At 34.2% G+C, this 15,717-nt stretch overlaps 2 protein-coding genes across 3 annotated transcripts in view; one reads left to right on the forward strand and one right to left on the reverse strand.

The window, feature by feature from the left end:
* Nucleotides 1-1,930: 1,930 nt before the first annotated feature.
* The window catches only part of LOC134236073 (tripartite motif-containing protein 2-like), a 40,223-nt gene continuing 26,436 nt past the window's right edge, over nucleotides 1,931-15,717 (reverse strand). Inside the window, exons 1-2 of one of the 2 annotated variants that reach the window (XM_062718251.1) lie at nucleotides 6,335-6,398; nucleotides 1,931-3,712 (exon numbers count right to left, since the gene is read on the reverse strand). In XM_062718251.1, coding sequence (XP_062574235.1) covers nucleotides 2,054-3,679 — 1,626 coding nt within the window. In that variant the 5' untranslated portion in view covers nucleotides 3,680-3,712; nucleotides 6,335-6,398 and the 3' untranslated portion in view covers nucleotides 1,931-2,053. Of the gene's footprint in view, nucleotides 3,713-6,334; nucleotides 6,399-15,717 lie in introns of those variants that run through there. The other variant, XM_062718252.1, reaches the window with a different exon arrangement.
* On the forward strand, nucleotides 13,180-14,584 carry LOC134236091 (transmembrane emp24 domain-containing protein 6-like). The gene is made up of 3 exons (XM_062718274.1): nucleotides 13,180-13,321; nucleotides 13,640-13,785; nucleotides 14,301-14,584. The coding sequence occupies exons 1-3, from the start codon at nucleotides 13,180-13,182 to the stop codon at nucleotides 14,532-14,534; spliced, it is 522 nt and encodes a 173-aa protein (XP_062574258.1). The 3' UTR covers nucleotides 14,535-14,584.

A 15,717-nucleotide genomic window follows, 5' to 3' on the forward strand; every position in this document is an offset into this window, starting at 1 on the left:
CTAAACTTCACCTCTCAACTTTCGTATTAAACTCAGAATACGTCCTCAGGAAACTAAGGCTTCAAAACGTCTCAACGTTGATAAGCTCAAGTTGCCTTTCACCTCTCAGTACTTTGCTGACACCCTGGAGGAACGCCTGAACTCCACCGTGCACGTGCTGGATTACCACGACGTGGAAGCAGCATGGAACACACTTCGTAATACAGTGTACAATACAGCCTTCGAGTGTCTTGGGCCCTCCACCAAAAATAACACAAAGACTGGTTTGATGAGAACCGAGCCGAGATCACACAGCTTCTTGAGGACAAACATCATGCTTACAAGGCTCATATAGATGTCCCCACCTCCACAGCCAAGAAAGCCGCTCTAAGGAACGCTCGCAGCACAGTACAGCAAAAGCTTCAGGATATGCAGGACTCCTGGCTGAGTGCAAAAGCTGATGAGATCCAACGCGACGCCGAATCTCATGACAGGCCTAGGAAGAACTTTTTTTTGGACTTGGGGAAGTCTACGGGCCAACTTCATCAGGCCCATCCCCTCTTCTCAGTGATGACGGGTTAACAGTTTAACACTCATCACAGAGAAGGAAAAGATACTCGACAGGTGGGCGGAACATTTCATTGGCGTTCTGAGCCGCCCTTCTACCATCAACGAGGAAGCCATCAACCGTCTTCCCAGGTTCTCATCAACTAGTCACTGGATGCCGTTCCCACGTTGGATGAGATCCAGAAAGCAATTAGTCTGTTGTTAACTGGCAAAGCACCTGGTCGATAGCCCGATACTCCATCCCAGCTGAGATTTACAAAGAAGGGGGCGTGGCTCTAGTCGAAAAACTCCATCATCTGCTTGTGCGAGGATCAGCATGACCAGTCACCTCCGCACCCACCGTCCAGGTCATCCCCCTCCCCCACGAAGATGAAACAGTGGTCACCGTCGTCACCGACGGACGAATAACTAAACAAGTATATGTGCGTTTATAATTATCTTTTTCTTTATACAAATTTTTGAGGTACATGTAATTGTTGAATAAAAGTGATAAAAATATGCAATTTTTGTTAGAATCACGGCTAGTAACTCAGTTAATGTTTTTTTAATATATTCATCATATCAAGGAGTATTTCTGGTAGAACTTTCTATCACGGTTGGTAAATGTGTGACAAATACTTTGCAGGTTGCAAATATATTTACCTTAAAATACCTAATTTGAGCAAATAAAGGGCAATAACTGTGTCTCCAGCATTAAATTCACAACAGATTTCATGCTTTCATACCTTTTCTCACTAGTTAGGGGTATACCTTATCAAATATCACTATAAAGTTTATTCACCCAAAATGGTTCCGACCACCCCCAGTGGCTCATGGACTATGAAATTCAAGGGCTTTTGATTGCACTTCACGTATGACCAAGTCCTAATTCAAGGATTAAGAAGCAGAAACGAAATAGAATGTCAATAATACAATGAATTTCTAGTTTTCTTAAATTTTTACCATCATACATGTTACGGTATACATGTTGTACCGGTATATATGTGATGTGTTGTTTATTCTGAAAAAGTAGAGAAATCTTCAGAAATATTATCTATTAGACTTATGATTACATATAGGAATTAAGATTGTAATCAAAAAGACTATCGCTTTACATTTTATCATATCATCATGATAAGGATATTTATATCCAAAACTTAAAACTCTATAAAGAAAACATCATGATTTCTTATTTATTCAAAAATTGATTTATTCTCAACACATTTACTAGTATATCCTTATCCGTTGTCGCAGTTTTTAATTAGTATTTAGATGAGTTAAGGTCCAAATTCGCATATATATATATATATATATATATATATATATATATATATATATATATATATATATATATATATATATTTACATTAATTTAAGGTCCCATTCAGCACATTTTTTTTTCTATATGATTACAATTTATCAAATCGACCTCAAACACTTAAATTATTCATAGTTGCTTAATAAATAATAATAAATAGATATTTTACATAATATTTCCTCACAGATTATATTGAAGAAATCAAATCATTTATTTTGTATATTTGATGACCTTCACAATTCCACTCTTATACTCCCCCACCCACAGTCGTCCCAGTGTGTCCACACTCAGTGGTCCACAAAAATCCAGACTACGGAGAAACTGACCGTCCTGATCAATGATGTGGGTACAGGAATTCCCGTGATCCTGTATTATTATACGACCCGCGGAGTCTGTGACAATACTGCTGGGTTCAAACTGCTTCTTCATCGTTTGTTGTCCTTTATATCGGAATCTGAGTTTTCCTGCCTTGTCCACTACAACCACATCCCCAGCATTGCAGTCAGAGGCACAGATATCCCCGTTGTTGTTTTTCGTCACATAGAGCATATTATCTCCTCCTTTATATAGTGGTTTATCTTTGTCGTCCTTCTCGATCTCCTGCTTTATTTTTTGACATTCATAATGGACAATTTTATAATGCTCTTCATCATGTGTACACATACTGACCAGTACGTCACCTGATTGTGTACAACACAGTGCTAATGGTTCCCATCCCTTTGGTGCTGCAATCTGTGCTGTTGTCTGGTGGACGTCATTAATTACTTTATTTAATGTATCAGTGTACAGAAGATGCCCTCCACTTGAAATTGCAATGTCATCAGGAAAACTCGGACATTTAGAGCTTATAGTCTCCTGTACAGAACCCTGTATATTGATACAAGTGATGGTTTTATTCCTCCCTGTTACCCACACCTCCTCTGTATTTAGACATGCCATCCTCATCAACTCTGTTATTCCAGTGTGGAAGGATGCGATTTCTATGACTTTGTCTAGAAGCTCAGTGGATACATCTGATCTGAAGATCGATACTGTTTGGATTTTGGGTTCCTTAAGTTTTCCAAATTCTTTGAAGAATTCACCTTGATCTATGTCCCTGGAAACGAAAGCTGGTAGTTCCAGTTCAATTTGTAAGGAGATATTCAGGTACTTCTGAATATTGCATTCATATCCTGTGATGTCGTTAACGTCCATGGTCTGAGAAATCTTTTTGTTCTCCAGAGCAATTTTATTTAGTCTTGCAAGATTATTTTTTATTTCGTTTTGGTATTCTTTTAATTTCTTTATGCCATTTCCTCTCATTTCTGCAATATCTTTCTTGTTTTTCGCTACGATTTCTTCAACAAATCGCTGCCATTTTAGCCCATGTTTTGTGACTGATTGTTCTAATTCGTCACATCTAGCATTTAAGGCAATAATTTTTGATTCTAACTCTGTATCTGCATTTTCAAATTTTGGAAGGATATCTTCTTTAAGATAAGCTGTGTCTTTCTCCAGCAGCCTTTTCTTGTCATCAACAATGTCTTTAATTTCAATAATTTTATGACCATTATGGGCTCCGCTGAGACATTTAAGACAAATATCTACATCGCAATTCTGACACTTAACTGTACACTTTTCATTATTATGGGCTTTGCAGCTTGGAAATGAAAGGTGGTATTTTCTCTCTCGGTATTTGACAATTTCATGATTAGAGGACGATGATGTCATATAGTGTTTTCCGACGCATTCTTCACATAAGTTGGCCTGACAGGGATTACAGTGAAGAAGGGTGGGTCTCATGTCACAGAGGTTACACAGGATAACGTCTTGTGCTTTAGTGGTACTGGTGGCCATTTTGGCAGTGTTACAAATTTCTACCAATTCAATCTAAAAATAATTAAATACCTGATTAATTCTCAGTTTAGGTTGCAATATATGTAACTTTTGCTTTAAATTCCATTTATAGAAAAGGAGTACAAATTACCCACTACAATCTTATTCATTCAATGAAGAAGTTCACATGGATTATATGCATATTCATGATATATAAACCATATGTCTGAAGGAGGCTGAGTGAATGTGTAAATGTGTGTGAGGGTGAGGAATGATATGTGTGTGTTCCTTGAGGGAGAAGCTATAACAAAAAGAAGAATTGTTGCCCTAAAGATTCCTTTTTGTGTACATATGATTTTAAAACAGATCTCCCTGACATTCTTCGTGCCAAAACTGAAACCTCACATGGAATATCCCGTTTATGCGATCAATTAATGCGCAAAATAGTATAGGGTGGGGCTGAAATGAAGTCCAGAGTATTTTTAATTAATAATCTATTTCAAAAGTTTGTTTATTTAAAAAAAAATTATCAATGCTTAAAATGTTTTTTTTTTTTTACTTAATATGCTTTTAAAAATTTCATCCTTTACTTAAGCAAGATTGTAAAAAAGAAGGAATTATTCGAAATTAAGTTGTTGTAAGAAATGCAAATGTGTAATATCAGTAATTCAAATAAGTGATATCGCCATTTCTTAATGAAAAGGGGATAAAATTAATTCAAATAGGTGATATCATCTTTTATCTGATATCACCTACATGATTTTGTTTTTACTGGATATTCAATTGATTGCTGTTTTGCCTGATATTATTTAGAAAATTATGATTTATGTTATTGATTCGAGTTTCTGAAAATATATTGTGTTTAAAGTCGTGAAAAACACTTTGATTCGGTCATTGATATATCGACTTCACAGAAAGCATAAAGACTTTACACTTCTCTCTCATTCTATATTTTTTTCTGTGAAATCGACATATCTATGGATCGTCCACATAAATACTATATTTGTATAATATTTCAAATTAGTTAACATGCCAGTTCGAAAAGATGAAATTGTTTATTCGAATAGGTTTGAATAAGTCATACCAACTTTTTATATCCCCGCCTGAAAATCTTGGAGGTTATATCCATGTAATGATCGGGATGTCCGTCCGTCTGATACGCTTTGGGATACCCATCTATTATCCGCAACTCCTCTCATACCACTGAATATAACTTGTTGAGACTTTCGCAGAATTATTATTACATATTGCCATTGTTACCTCTTTTTTTACTTCTTGATCCAAAATATGTTTTGGGTTTTCCATAGCAAAACATGGACACTGACATTATATTCAAATGGGAGGCGGGGGCACTATTTAGTGATCTCGTTGGTCACAATGCCTCTAGTTACATGTTATTTGAATATGTAATATTACCTGTTTAAATATGTGATATCGCTATATGGCAATAAATACCAAAACAGCTCTTCATAACATTTCATTAAGAGGGTGGGGGATGATCACTTTTAGACTATATCTATCTCCTTTAGACGAACAACATCATATGAAAATATTCAAAAAAGATCAAATTTTGAAATTAAATTAAATGAATTTTTACCAAATGATAGTTGAAAGCTTAAGATACCATATTTAAAAAATGAAGAATCTGATGGATAATTTGTTGAGTCCTAGGCACCTTAATGTTAATGGGTTTTTTTTGTGAAATGCCTGCCATTTATGTAGGGTGATGTTTAATTTTGGAAAAATAAACTTAATTCTAGTATAAAATTGAATACTATATATATAACTTTGTGTTTTATATACTTTCATTTGAAGAAGTCAGATTAACTTTGGCAAAAATGACTATTACCCTACAGCGTGTAACAGCTACATCCACCGGCTCCAGCTAAAAGCTAGGCCCCCTAATCCAGATACTGGTATTGATCATATTACAGCGCAACATGTACACTAAAAGTATGCATGATAACGGGTAAATTTTTAACTGCGAAGAATGTTTGCATGTACGGTTCATGTGTCATGTGTGTCTTTTTTTTGTCAATTCATTGTCAGTGATAATTTCAGTAATTTCAGTATAATAAAATATTCGATTTTTATAGGGTAACATCGGGGACGTTGTGCTCCGCATCGTTTTTTTAAAGGAGACGGCCACAGAAAAATATCAATTTACTTGTTAAAAAAACTCGACCAGCAAAAAAAAAATAATTCCTGTTCAAACACAAAGATCCCATTTCGTTATGATAGAGGAATGCAGGGTAAGATGAGGTTCCAACACCTTTCAGTACCAAATTTTATTGCCCTTATGTCCAACCGGTATTTCAATAAATAATCAATAGTAGAAAGCTAGTTTTAGAAGAAAAAAAGGTGTTGTCCCCAATCCATTGGCCTACTTGTCGCTACGCGCCTGAACATTTTTAAATATTGGCTACTCCTCGGTTAATATACTTGTAATAAATCAAACAGATTTTAACCCATCTGTTTCAAAATCAGCTGCAAAGTTAGATTGTCATAAAATACACTTTTGGATTAAAAACATTTGAAAGGGTTACATCACTAGAATTTCGCAGAATTTGCTACGCCTCGGAAAATCATGGTTTCAAGAAATAACATTTTCACATGTTACCCTAAAAATCGTACATTTTTATAAAATAATTTATATAAACCAAATACTATCTTTACCTTTTGTCCATTTCAGCCTGAATTTCTTTTGCCACGTGCACAATTAACTTTCGGTTTGCAAAGCTATATTTTCTATATGTAGTTAGAGTTGTTTCGCTTCCTACATGCATGTAACAAGGTAACATTTCTTTGTAACAAATCTGGTTTGTCTTTAATTTATCCTAAGTCTGTATGAAAAAAAATATTTCTCTGTTAAAGGGGAGAAAGATGTTATTTTTTTTGGTACAACTGTAAAAAAAAAATCAAAGATTTTTTATGAAATTGTAAATCAAAATCCATCTATAACAGCTGGTTGCAAGAAGTGGATTGAATTATTTGAACTGGATAGCAAGGAATACAAAATAATTCATTAATTACCATTCCAAGTTACAAAAAAACTCCAATGGTTTCAGTACAGAATTCTAGATAAAATATTGGCAACTAATTATTTTCTTATTCAAAATCAGAAAGATAGGCTAGCTTCTAAGCACTGTAATTTTTGTCAAAGAAAAGAAGAGACACTTGAACATATATACTATGGGAATGTGATCTTGTACAATCACTCCTTGAATGCTTTGAATATTATCTCCAGCAGATAAACATTCAGTTGCCCATAACAAAAATCATTTATTTTAGGTATTGGAGGAATAAATATGGAAATAGCCAATGTCTTAATTTTATGGTTAAAATATTATATTTATACATTCTTCTATAAGTTATAAAACCTCTAAATGTGCAGTCTGTGATATTACATTTGAGTCATTTTTACCAAACACAAAAAATCCTTGAGTCTTAGGAAAACACATACATGTATGTGAAGTACATGTATGCATATACGTGTATTACGTTTCTATTGCTACCATTTGCTTTGATAGATTTACCATAGACCTTAAGATTCTTTAAACCAACTTACTGAAGATTTGGAGTATAAAAGAAATTAACTACATGTTGTACAATTTAATATATTCGATCAGTGCATACTATCTTTTCAAAGCTATCTCATAACATGTACTAAAGAAAGGTACTCTTCACACAGTTGTTCTAAAGATATATTTATTCCATATGATCAGCAGATACAACATTATAACAGTTGTTTAGAGATTCGATGTGTATATGATACGTCACAGAAAAGAAAATCAACCTAAAATTTTTTGGGAAAAGAATAACTTTCCCCCAGAAAATAATATAAGAATTAATCATATTCAAACGCTGGCTACCTCCACAGTGCTTATAGACAACAATATACAGGCCGTTCTTCGAATGACATTTTTTTCACTGATTATACTATTATCATAATTATTGTTCTTTTATATCCATACACTTTCTTCTGATAGAGAATTAAAATCATGAAGTATGAGTATTTTGAGTGTATCGCAAAAAAGTAAGGGAGTGAGGAGGGGGCAACCATCCCATCAATTAACAATTATTTCAGAAGTAAAATAGAATGTTTAGATAAAAAAAGGTCACTAGTAAAATGAACGATATAAAGGACTGGTTTTTACTGACTGGAAATAAGCTTTACGCAAATTGTTTCTATCGAAGCAACGTCTTGTTTTCAAGTGTACGTTGTAAGAAAATTATTTAATTATTCATTTACTCTGAGCTAGTAAAGGTAGTAACAAAATAATTCTAAAATGGATATATAGGAGAGAGAAAAAGCGATAAGAAACAGTCATGATACAAGATGAAACACAATTATTTATGCACGTGTTAATGAGTATAAACTTGACGGTTTTCTGTTCGAGGTACCAGATGAATTCCATCGGAAGGACATATAGGTATGGACGATTCTCCTCTGTAGTACAAACTAATTAAAGTCCTACACGCTATAGGAACCCCGAATTTTGTGTGAAACAAAATGATTAATGATTTGAAACACATGAAGTGTAATGAAAAATAATACTTTCCAAAAATTTTTACTATAGACGTCGTTGTAATAACAAAACAATTAAGCAATATCTGGCAATTAAGAATTCAGTCTTTTCATGAATATTGAGAAAGGAAGTGCGTAAACAGTAGGCCTATATAAAGACACGCATGTCCTCGGGAAATCAGACAACGAGGTTTATTATACTTTCATGTTAAATACTAAAATCTGATTGGTTTAGACGCAGGTAACAATCCGTTCGATTACCCTGAGCCTTAGCAACACACGTGACAACGGGTAACACAACGGTAATGCCACATGCGTGGAAATTATGCGCGTACGGTTCACCGTAGAATTCTCAAAACGTCAGTTGCGCGTTTGAAAGAACCGGAATTAACTTGACGTCAATAAAAGCTTGCGTCCGATGTAGCTTACTTGAAAACAACAGAGACGTATAATAGAAACAACAAACGACAGACGATACATGCTTGCGAGTGTAGGAAACATGCTTGCGAGCCAGAAATAACGAAACTTTATATGATAAATGACTCGAATTCGAGTATAAAACAAACAATAAGGAGATTAGTGAACCGGTGAGTGTGAAAGCTTTCTATACATGAACGTAAAGACGATCGACGTTTTTTTTTTTTGCTGACGTCCTAAATCAATAAGACATTCAGTATAATAAAATAAATGGTGCCTGTTTTGTAGGGTAACATTTGAAATTGACACCCCTCGGAAAACCATTGTCAACCTCCGCTGACGCGTCGGTTGACAATGGTTTTCCTTGGGGTGTCAATTTCAAATGTTACCCTACAAAACAGGCACCATTTATATAATGTTGCATTTTGACAACAATTATTAATAAAAGGTTAATATGTGTCATAACAGAGTAGATGGTTGATACTCATTACATTAAAAGATAAGTATCATTAAGAGTAAGACGCTTGCCATCCACGTCAAAAGAGAGTAGTATCTTTAACGACCTACCTTCTGTTTTCTATATGCCATGTTTGTTTATCAATCTAAAAGTAGCGGCGGCGTCACGTGATGGATTTATTTTAAAATAGCAATTTCTCTCCTAGCAGGGTTATAAATAATTATAATTTGATAACTTTATAACGCGTTACGCTGATTTTAATGATGTAATTTACAGTATTTTCGTAACTTTTATTGATAAACAAAATACAACATGTATATAAATCTCCAATCTTATTTAAACTGGCGCAAGTTATAGCGTGTATACTTTTAAGGTGACGATAGTTTTTGTTGAGAAATGTCCAACACTACATGTTTATAGGCATGTTTCAGAGGACAACTAAGAGTTTTCTGCAAAAAAATTTGACGAAATAATGATAACATTTAGTATTGTATGTAAATGTGTAATCTTACGTTATTTGACATCTGTAAATAACGTGTCAATGTGCAGATCCAGGATTTTTTTTTCCAAGGTGTGGATTCCAACCAAGTCAATCCCTGAAATTTCTTGACAAGCAAAAAAAAAAAAAAAACCTAAATTCCTTTCCTAAACGTTAAAAACCTATCTCGAGGGGAAGGGGGAGGAGTGTCCCAAAGTAATTTTTAGTTGATTTAGTATCTCTGCAAATTCCGGAGATATGTTTAGCCATTTGCAGACGATAATCAAATAATGAAGTGGTGGTCACAATAATTTACATGTGTAACCGATCAAATGACGTGTTACAACTGAAATTAAATTATTTAAATTCATCATCTGAAATGGACGTAGCAATGTGTCGCTTACTATATATCACACTGCTCGTATACTATACTTGTAAGCAAAGATACCCGGGAAAAATTCAAATGCATGATCAACTATAAGTATCTCACCCATGACCATGATGACGGTACTCTTGTAGACAGTGGAAAACATTCATATAAAGCTATCTTTTCATATAAAATTTGTATAAATGTATTAACTTGAGAGATTTCATTTCATTTCCCTGCCCTAAAAGATTGATTGATTGTATGCTGTTTAACGTCCCTCTCGAGAATTTTTCACTAATATGGAGACGCCACCACTTGCCGATGGAGGGCTACAAATTTTGTCCTATGCTCGGCACTCAGGGCCTTTGAGCAGTGATGGAGGATCTTTTTCGTGCCAGCACCTACTGCGACACGGGGCCTCGGTTTATACGGTCTCATCCGAAGGATCGGTCTCCACGTCCCACAGTGGGATTCGAACCCGCGACGTAAGGATTGACTCCTTACTTCGCGACTCTAGAGCAGACGCTCTATCCACTGCGCCACGCGGGCGACCCTGCCCTAAAAGAAAGTGAGCCCCGGAATTAACAAAGAACGAGGGCGCTTTTGATTGGCATTCGGCAGGAATCTGGGCGTAATTGAAAAGAGAAAATTTGATCGACATGTCACATGAAATTTTATATTTTTTTTATTTATCGGGTTCCTGTGCAATAGGAAAGGAAAATATTTTCCCGAAATTGAGCTTTGATTTACTAAAAAATAACTTGAAAACTGGCCAGATCAGACATTTGGTAAAAAAATGGTACATTTTTATACACGTTTTTCTAAAATATTTCTATCTCTGGGTCCTCTCTCCATGATTTTGAAACGTTATTTGAGTGTATTTTAATTCAAAGAAACGAATACATATTTTTAAAAAATGGAGAGAAGACCCAAAGACCACGAAAAATGAACTTCCCCCCCCCCCCCCCCCCCAAAAAAAAATACAAATGTGTGGTCTTTCAAACTAAATGAAAAAAAATATGGATGTGTATGTAAAATCTGACCCGCTACGTTCAGCCAACCAAATCATGGACATTTAAACCATAAAGGTTTCGTACAAATGATTCCTACAGATCACACGCCAAATGCGCCCATCTTCTTCTACTATTCTTTTATCAAGAAATACTTTGTGTCCAAATTAGTTGAACGTTGTTATAATCTATATATTCTAAAACAAGCTTCAAGCATGTAGAAAACATGTACGAACGATGCGCGGCAACAGACGTTTTACTTAATTTTTGACCTGGGACAGAGTAATTAAGGTACTAGTATATCCTTAAATACTGTGAAATCATTAATTTTTATTGGGTGTAATTTTCGTTGTTTACGAGGTATGGAGAGACCAAAAAATTCATTACCAACACGAAATCTAAATTTCATATATGCATTACTACTACATGTACATTTGTAAACATTTTCCAACAATGAAATCAAATCCTTAGAAACCAATATTTTGTCCTCCAGCCTTGAAATTTTACCCCACCAAAATGTGTGTTTTTACAGTTATGTAATATAAACATTACATGTAACTACATGTACTATTGAAATCCCTTGTAACCCGCTCTTTAGAATTTTGAAATTAAACTTGTAAACCATGTACATGTATAAACAACAGTACATGTATTTCATGGGTATTGTCTATGCCAGATAGTGTTTCATGGTTTTTGCTTTTAGCATTTTGTATCTACTGTACGTACATATGTACGTCCCGCCTACCTCAAACGAAGCATAAAGATTAGCATTGTGTGCCACTCTCTGTACAAAACACTCCTCCTGGCTTGCAGGAACCTCGATTTTGAATTCGTGCTGAGCCCCGGGGAGGCTATCAAAGCTAAAATCCTCAGTTTTCTCCTCAGTAACTCGTTCTGGTATCACTTGAAGAAATAGATTCCAAAGACACGCCGTACCTAGCACGACATATGTTGAGAACATATTGTTTATCATCTGGACGGAAAATTTGTCACAGACTAGCGAGATAATCGATACATTATATATATCAAGTACAGTGACAACTCAGTTTAGGCTAGATTGTTACGACGATAAACGACCCTTCATTAAAAATTGATGTATGAATAATCGAAATATAGAAAACACCTTGCAGTCATAAGCATTTTAATATCTTATTGTAAATACATGCATGGCTAAAATTCTGTTAAAGTACTCGCGACCAGCTTCATTTTTTAGCTATTACCCTCCAGTGGAATTTATGAAATCAATTTACATTATTTCAGTATTTGGCTCATAACCTTTTTATCTTTTGCTGCTAAACACGTACAATTCCCGTTTGAGAAGCGGTAGCGGATTCGGAACATCTAATTTTGATAAGATTGCATTTCGATCACATGATATGTTTAATTTACGATTGAATTTATTTGAATGGGATATACATTTGCATCGTGTAAATTAGGCAAGGTTTCAGAATGCAAGGTTTTTAGGATTAGACAAGATAGCTTTAACTTTCGTTTTCGTTTCTTTGAAATTGAAAATTAAAGACTAGTGAGGTCAAGGTCACAGAAAAGTGCAAGGTCAAAAGTTTTTGAAACAGTTGAATATCTCTCACTAATACGTATCAGCATATTCAGTTGATAAAAATATTTTGAATGGTTTACTGACCCATCTTCGCTGGCCAAGGATTTCTGATACGCTACTCTCCTCAAAATCCCTTGGCATACGGTGTTCATAGGTTATTTTCTCGAGTTCTGATTGGGATTCGGTACATCGGTCGACCAATCAACAATTTTTTTTGTAAATGACGATGTTTGTGTTCGGGATATTTCATATTCTTGACTCTTTAATCTCTGGAATGAAAATGCAAGTATACAACGATCCGTAAGCTAACATGCAATTTTATGAATAGTTATGGTGTCATCCAATATCTTCTTTATATGTGATTAAAGATCTATATTGAAGTTAAGATTTGTGCTATAAACAATAAATAGGCATAACTCAATTATTGCCTCTTAATTATTCTTGAAAAAAAAACTTTGATTTTAGGTTTTTTTTTAACACGCGTCTTTATTTCTTTCAATGACGCTTCGCGGTTTATAAAGCGTAAACTGCCCCAAGTTATGTTATATCGTACATGTATAACATAAGTTGAAATAAGCTTCATTCCTTAACTAAGGGTCATCCTTCATCTATGGATACTAGAAGTCCCTGGAACGCTTTAATCTATTTTCATCATCCGGTAAATAAATATGAATTAATTTATTTCATCTAATGAAAAGCATAATCCATGATTCCTGCATTCTTTTTACAGGTTCTTCGAGGCGGTGATCGTATGGTAGACTTTTATGTGAAGGATGGTTATAATAATATGATCAAAGAAATTATTTACAAATCAGAGGGGAGTATAGAATACACGGCTCCTGTCACTGGTATGGCTAATATGATAGAGATTCAATATAGGCTTTAAAATCTGTATTGAGGTTTTATTGAGTCGATCTGTAGATATTAAACATCACACGGAAACATGTACTTGCAACATTAATTTTGGAAGTCATCTAAGAATTTAAAAAAAATGAAATCTCAGATTTGGTAACGAACAAAATCATCATTCATATATTTGGACACTGCAATGCATACTGTTGTTTTTTTTAATGGATTTTCCTTCTTGTACAATTAATATATATTTACTTCTCATAGCAATATGCATATTTGTTTCAATTAAGTCCTTGTTTTTCCTTTTATTCCAGGCAATTATCAGATATGTGTTCAAAATATTCATAGCAGATTTTTATCGAAGCTTGTATACATTTATATTGTGACGGTGGTTGAAGAAGAATGGACCAAGTATGTAGCCGAAATAGAGGGATTGCAAACAACAGTTCAAAATTTCATGGTGAGACATCTAAACGTGATTGTGCAGTATTACTTTTCTTTTGCTGCAAGTCGTTTAGGCGTGCTATGTATTTATTTCTGCATTAGTTGTAACTGTTCATTCCCGTACTAACAATAAAAGGCAATTTTATTTATATGTTTATTTAAAAAATATATAAAATTGGAAAATGTAAAGATTTAAGTCGATTAAATATTGTACTATTGGCTGAAAAGCAAATTACATAAGAAATTTATACAAGTGACTTGTAAAACGTTCTAATAGGCGTTTGTCGATTGATTAAAAAGTATTGATTTATTAGAATCTGAAGTGGGTGTAAATATTAAGAATAAAGATTAGATTGTATGAAATTGCGATGGAATTGCACTAACTTGTTTGTCTGAAAGAAATGAAAATTGACAAGAACAGGGAGTACATTGTAGAACTTCATTATATGAAAACTTACAAACTCCTTATACAATTAATTTTTACACTATTCTAAATGCCTCTGTATTTATAAATTCATTGCTTCTTTGCAGACTTCAATCTCAGAGTTTCAAAAGTCCATAGACCAAGTACGATTGCACCAAGCCACTAGCAGAATGAACGTTATAAAGGACTGGTATTTACTGACCGGAAATAATGCTTATGTCATGTATTGGTCCGTTTTCCAGATTGTTTCTATTTTAGCAACGTCTTGTTTTCAAGTGTACTTTGTAAGGAAATTATTTAATATCCCAAATGTGACTCCTTCATCCAAACCAAGAGCTTAGAAAGATGACAGCAAACCTAATATATAAAACAGAAGACTTTTTATTTTATTTCATACACATGTATTATCATTACCTTTATCATTGTTATATCATCGATGTATCAGGTCGAGGAAACTATTTTCTGTGACGTCGGAATAAATTTACATGTTAAAGTGAAGAACCAACGTGACTGACTAATCGACCAATCAGCTCAATGAGTTGCATTATAGGTTACTACAAAAATATTACGTGTGTGTTTCGAAAAGTCTTCTTTTTTTTTTAAATCGCTCTCGGAAAGACGTGATGCATTTTTTCAAGCATTTTACACGCTTAATATAATATGTACATTATTATCTACTAATCCCATGCTCACATTTACATACAAATGATTAGCAATGATAAAAATTAGGGTATTCCCCACTCCATTGTACAAGTCCGTTTGTTTACAGCTTTCCCCATGCTGTACTGTCAGTGAAAAGTCAATTTCACGTGGCTATTAATCGGTAAATAAAAACCAACTCTGAGGTGTGCTCACGTATTGACAATGTTTACAACGTATACAACTTCGAAACATACATTATGCTACTCAATACACGTTCGATGATCAATGAACATGAGAATTAATATAGAGGTAAATTTAAAAAAAAAAAACGTGCAACTCAAGTCCTTTTTGTAAATGCATGAAATTTAAATTTTTATAGTAACAATTAACTGAGCAACAAATAATCAGCCAGTTACATGGCAAACTTACGATTATCAAGTACTAGAGTCCTTTATTTTTTACTTGTGGAGACTTTGTGAGCGGTTTTTCAAAGTACTATTTAACAAGGAAAACTGACTTTGTTTGTTAATGTGAGCATGGGAATTCTTGATTAGTTCCTATTCTTCATATTTTTCTCAAAAAATTGTAAATTGACTTGCCAGCAGTCATTTGAAATCGCATCCTAAATTTCCCTTAACCCACGTGTTTGTAATAAAAATAAACATGTAGTAGACCATCATGCTTTTCGGCTCATTCACTGGATTGGACCATTGTTTGCTGTGAGCACCTCTGTGCGCAATGACAACAATATCCATATAAGGTAGTTTCCTCGACCTGTGTATACATAGTCTTATCTTATTACAGAAGTGATGTAACAGTGTGGAATAAATAAAATTCAAACAACTATTTATTTAATAACTTTTATTGCCTACCGACACAGAA

The sequence above is a fragment of the Saccostrea cucullata genome, unplaced genomic scaffold, assembly GCF_032062105.1.
Source record: "Saccostrea cucullata isolate Sc308-1 unplaced genomic scaffold, CSIRO_AGI_Scuc_v1 ctg525, whole genome shotgun sequence".
Classification (NCBI taxonomy): domain Eukaryota; kingdom Metazoa; phylum Mollusca; class Bivalvia; order Ostreida; family Ostreidae; genus Saccostrea; species Saccostrea cuccullata.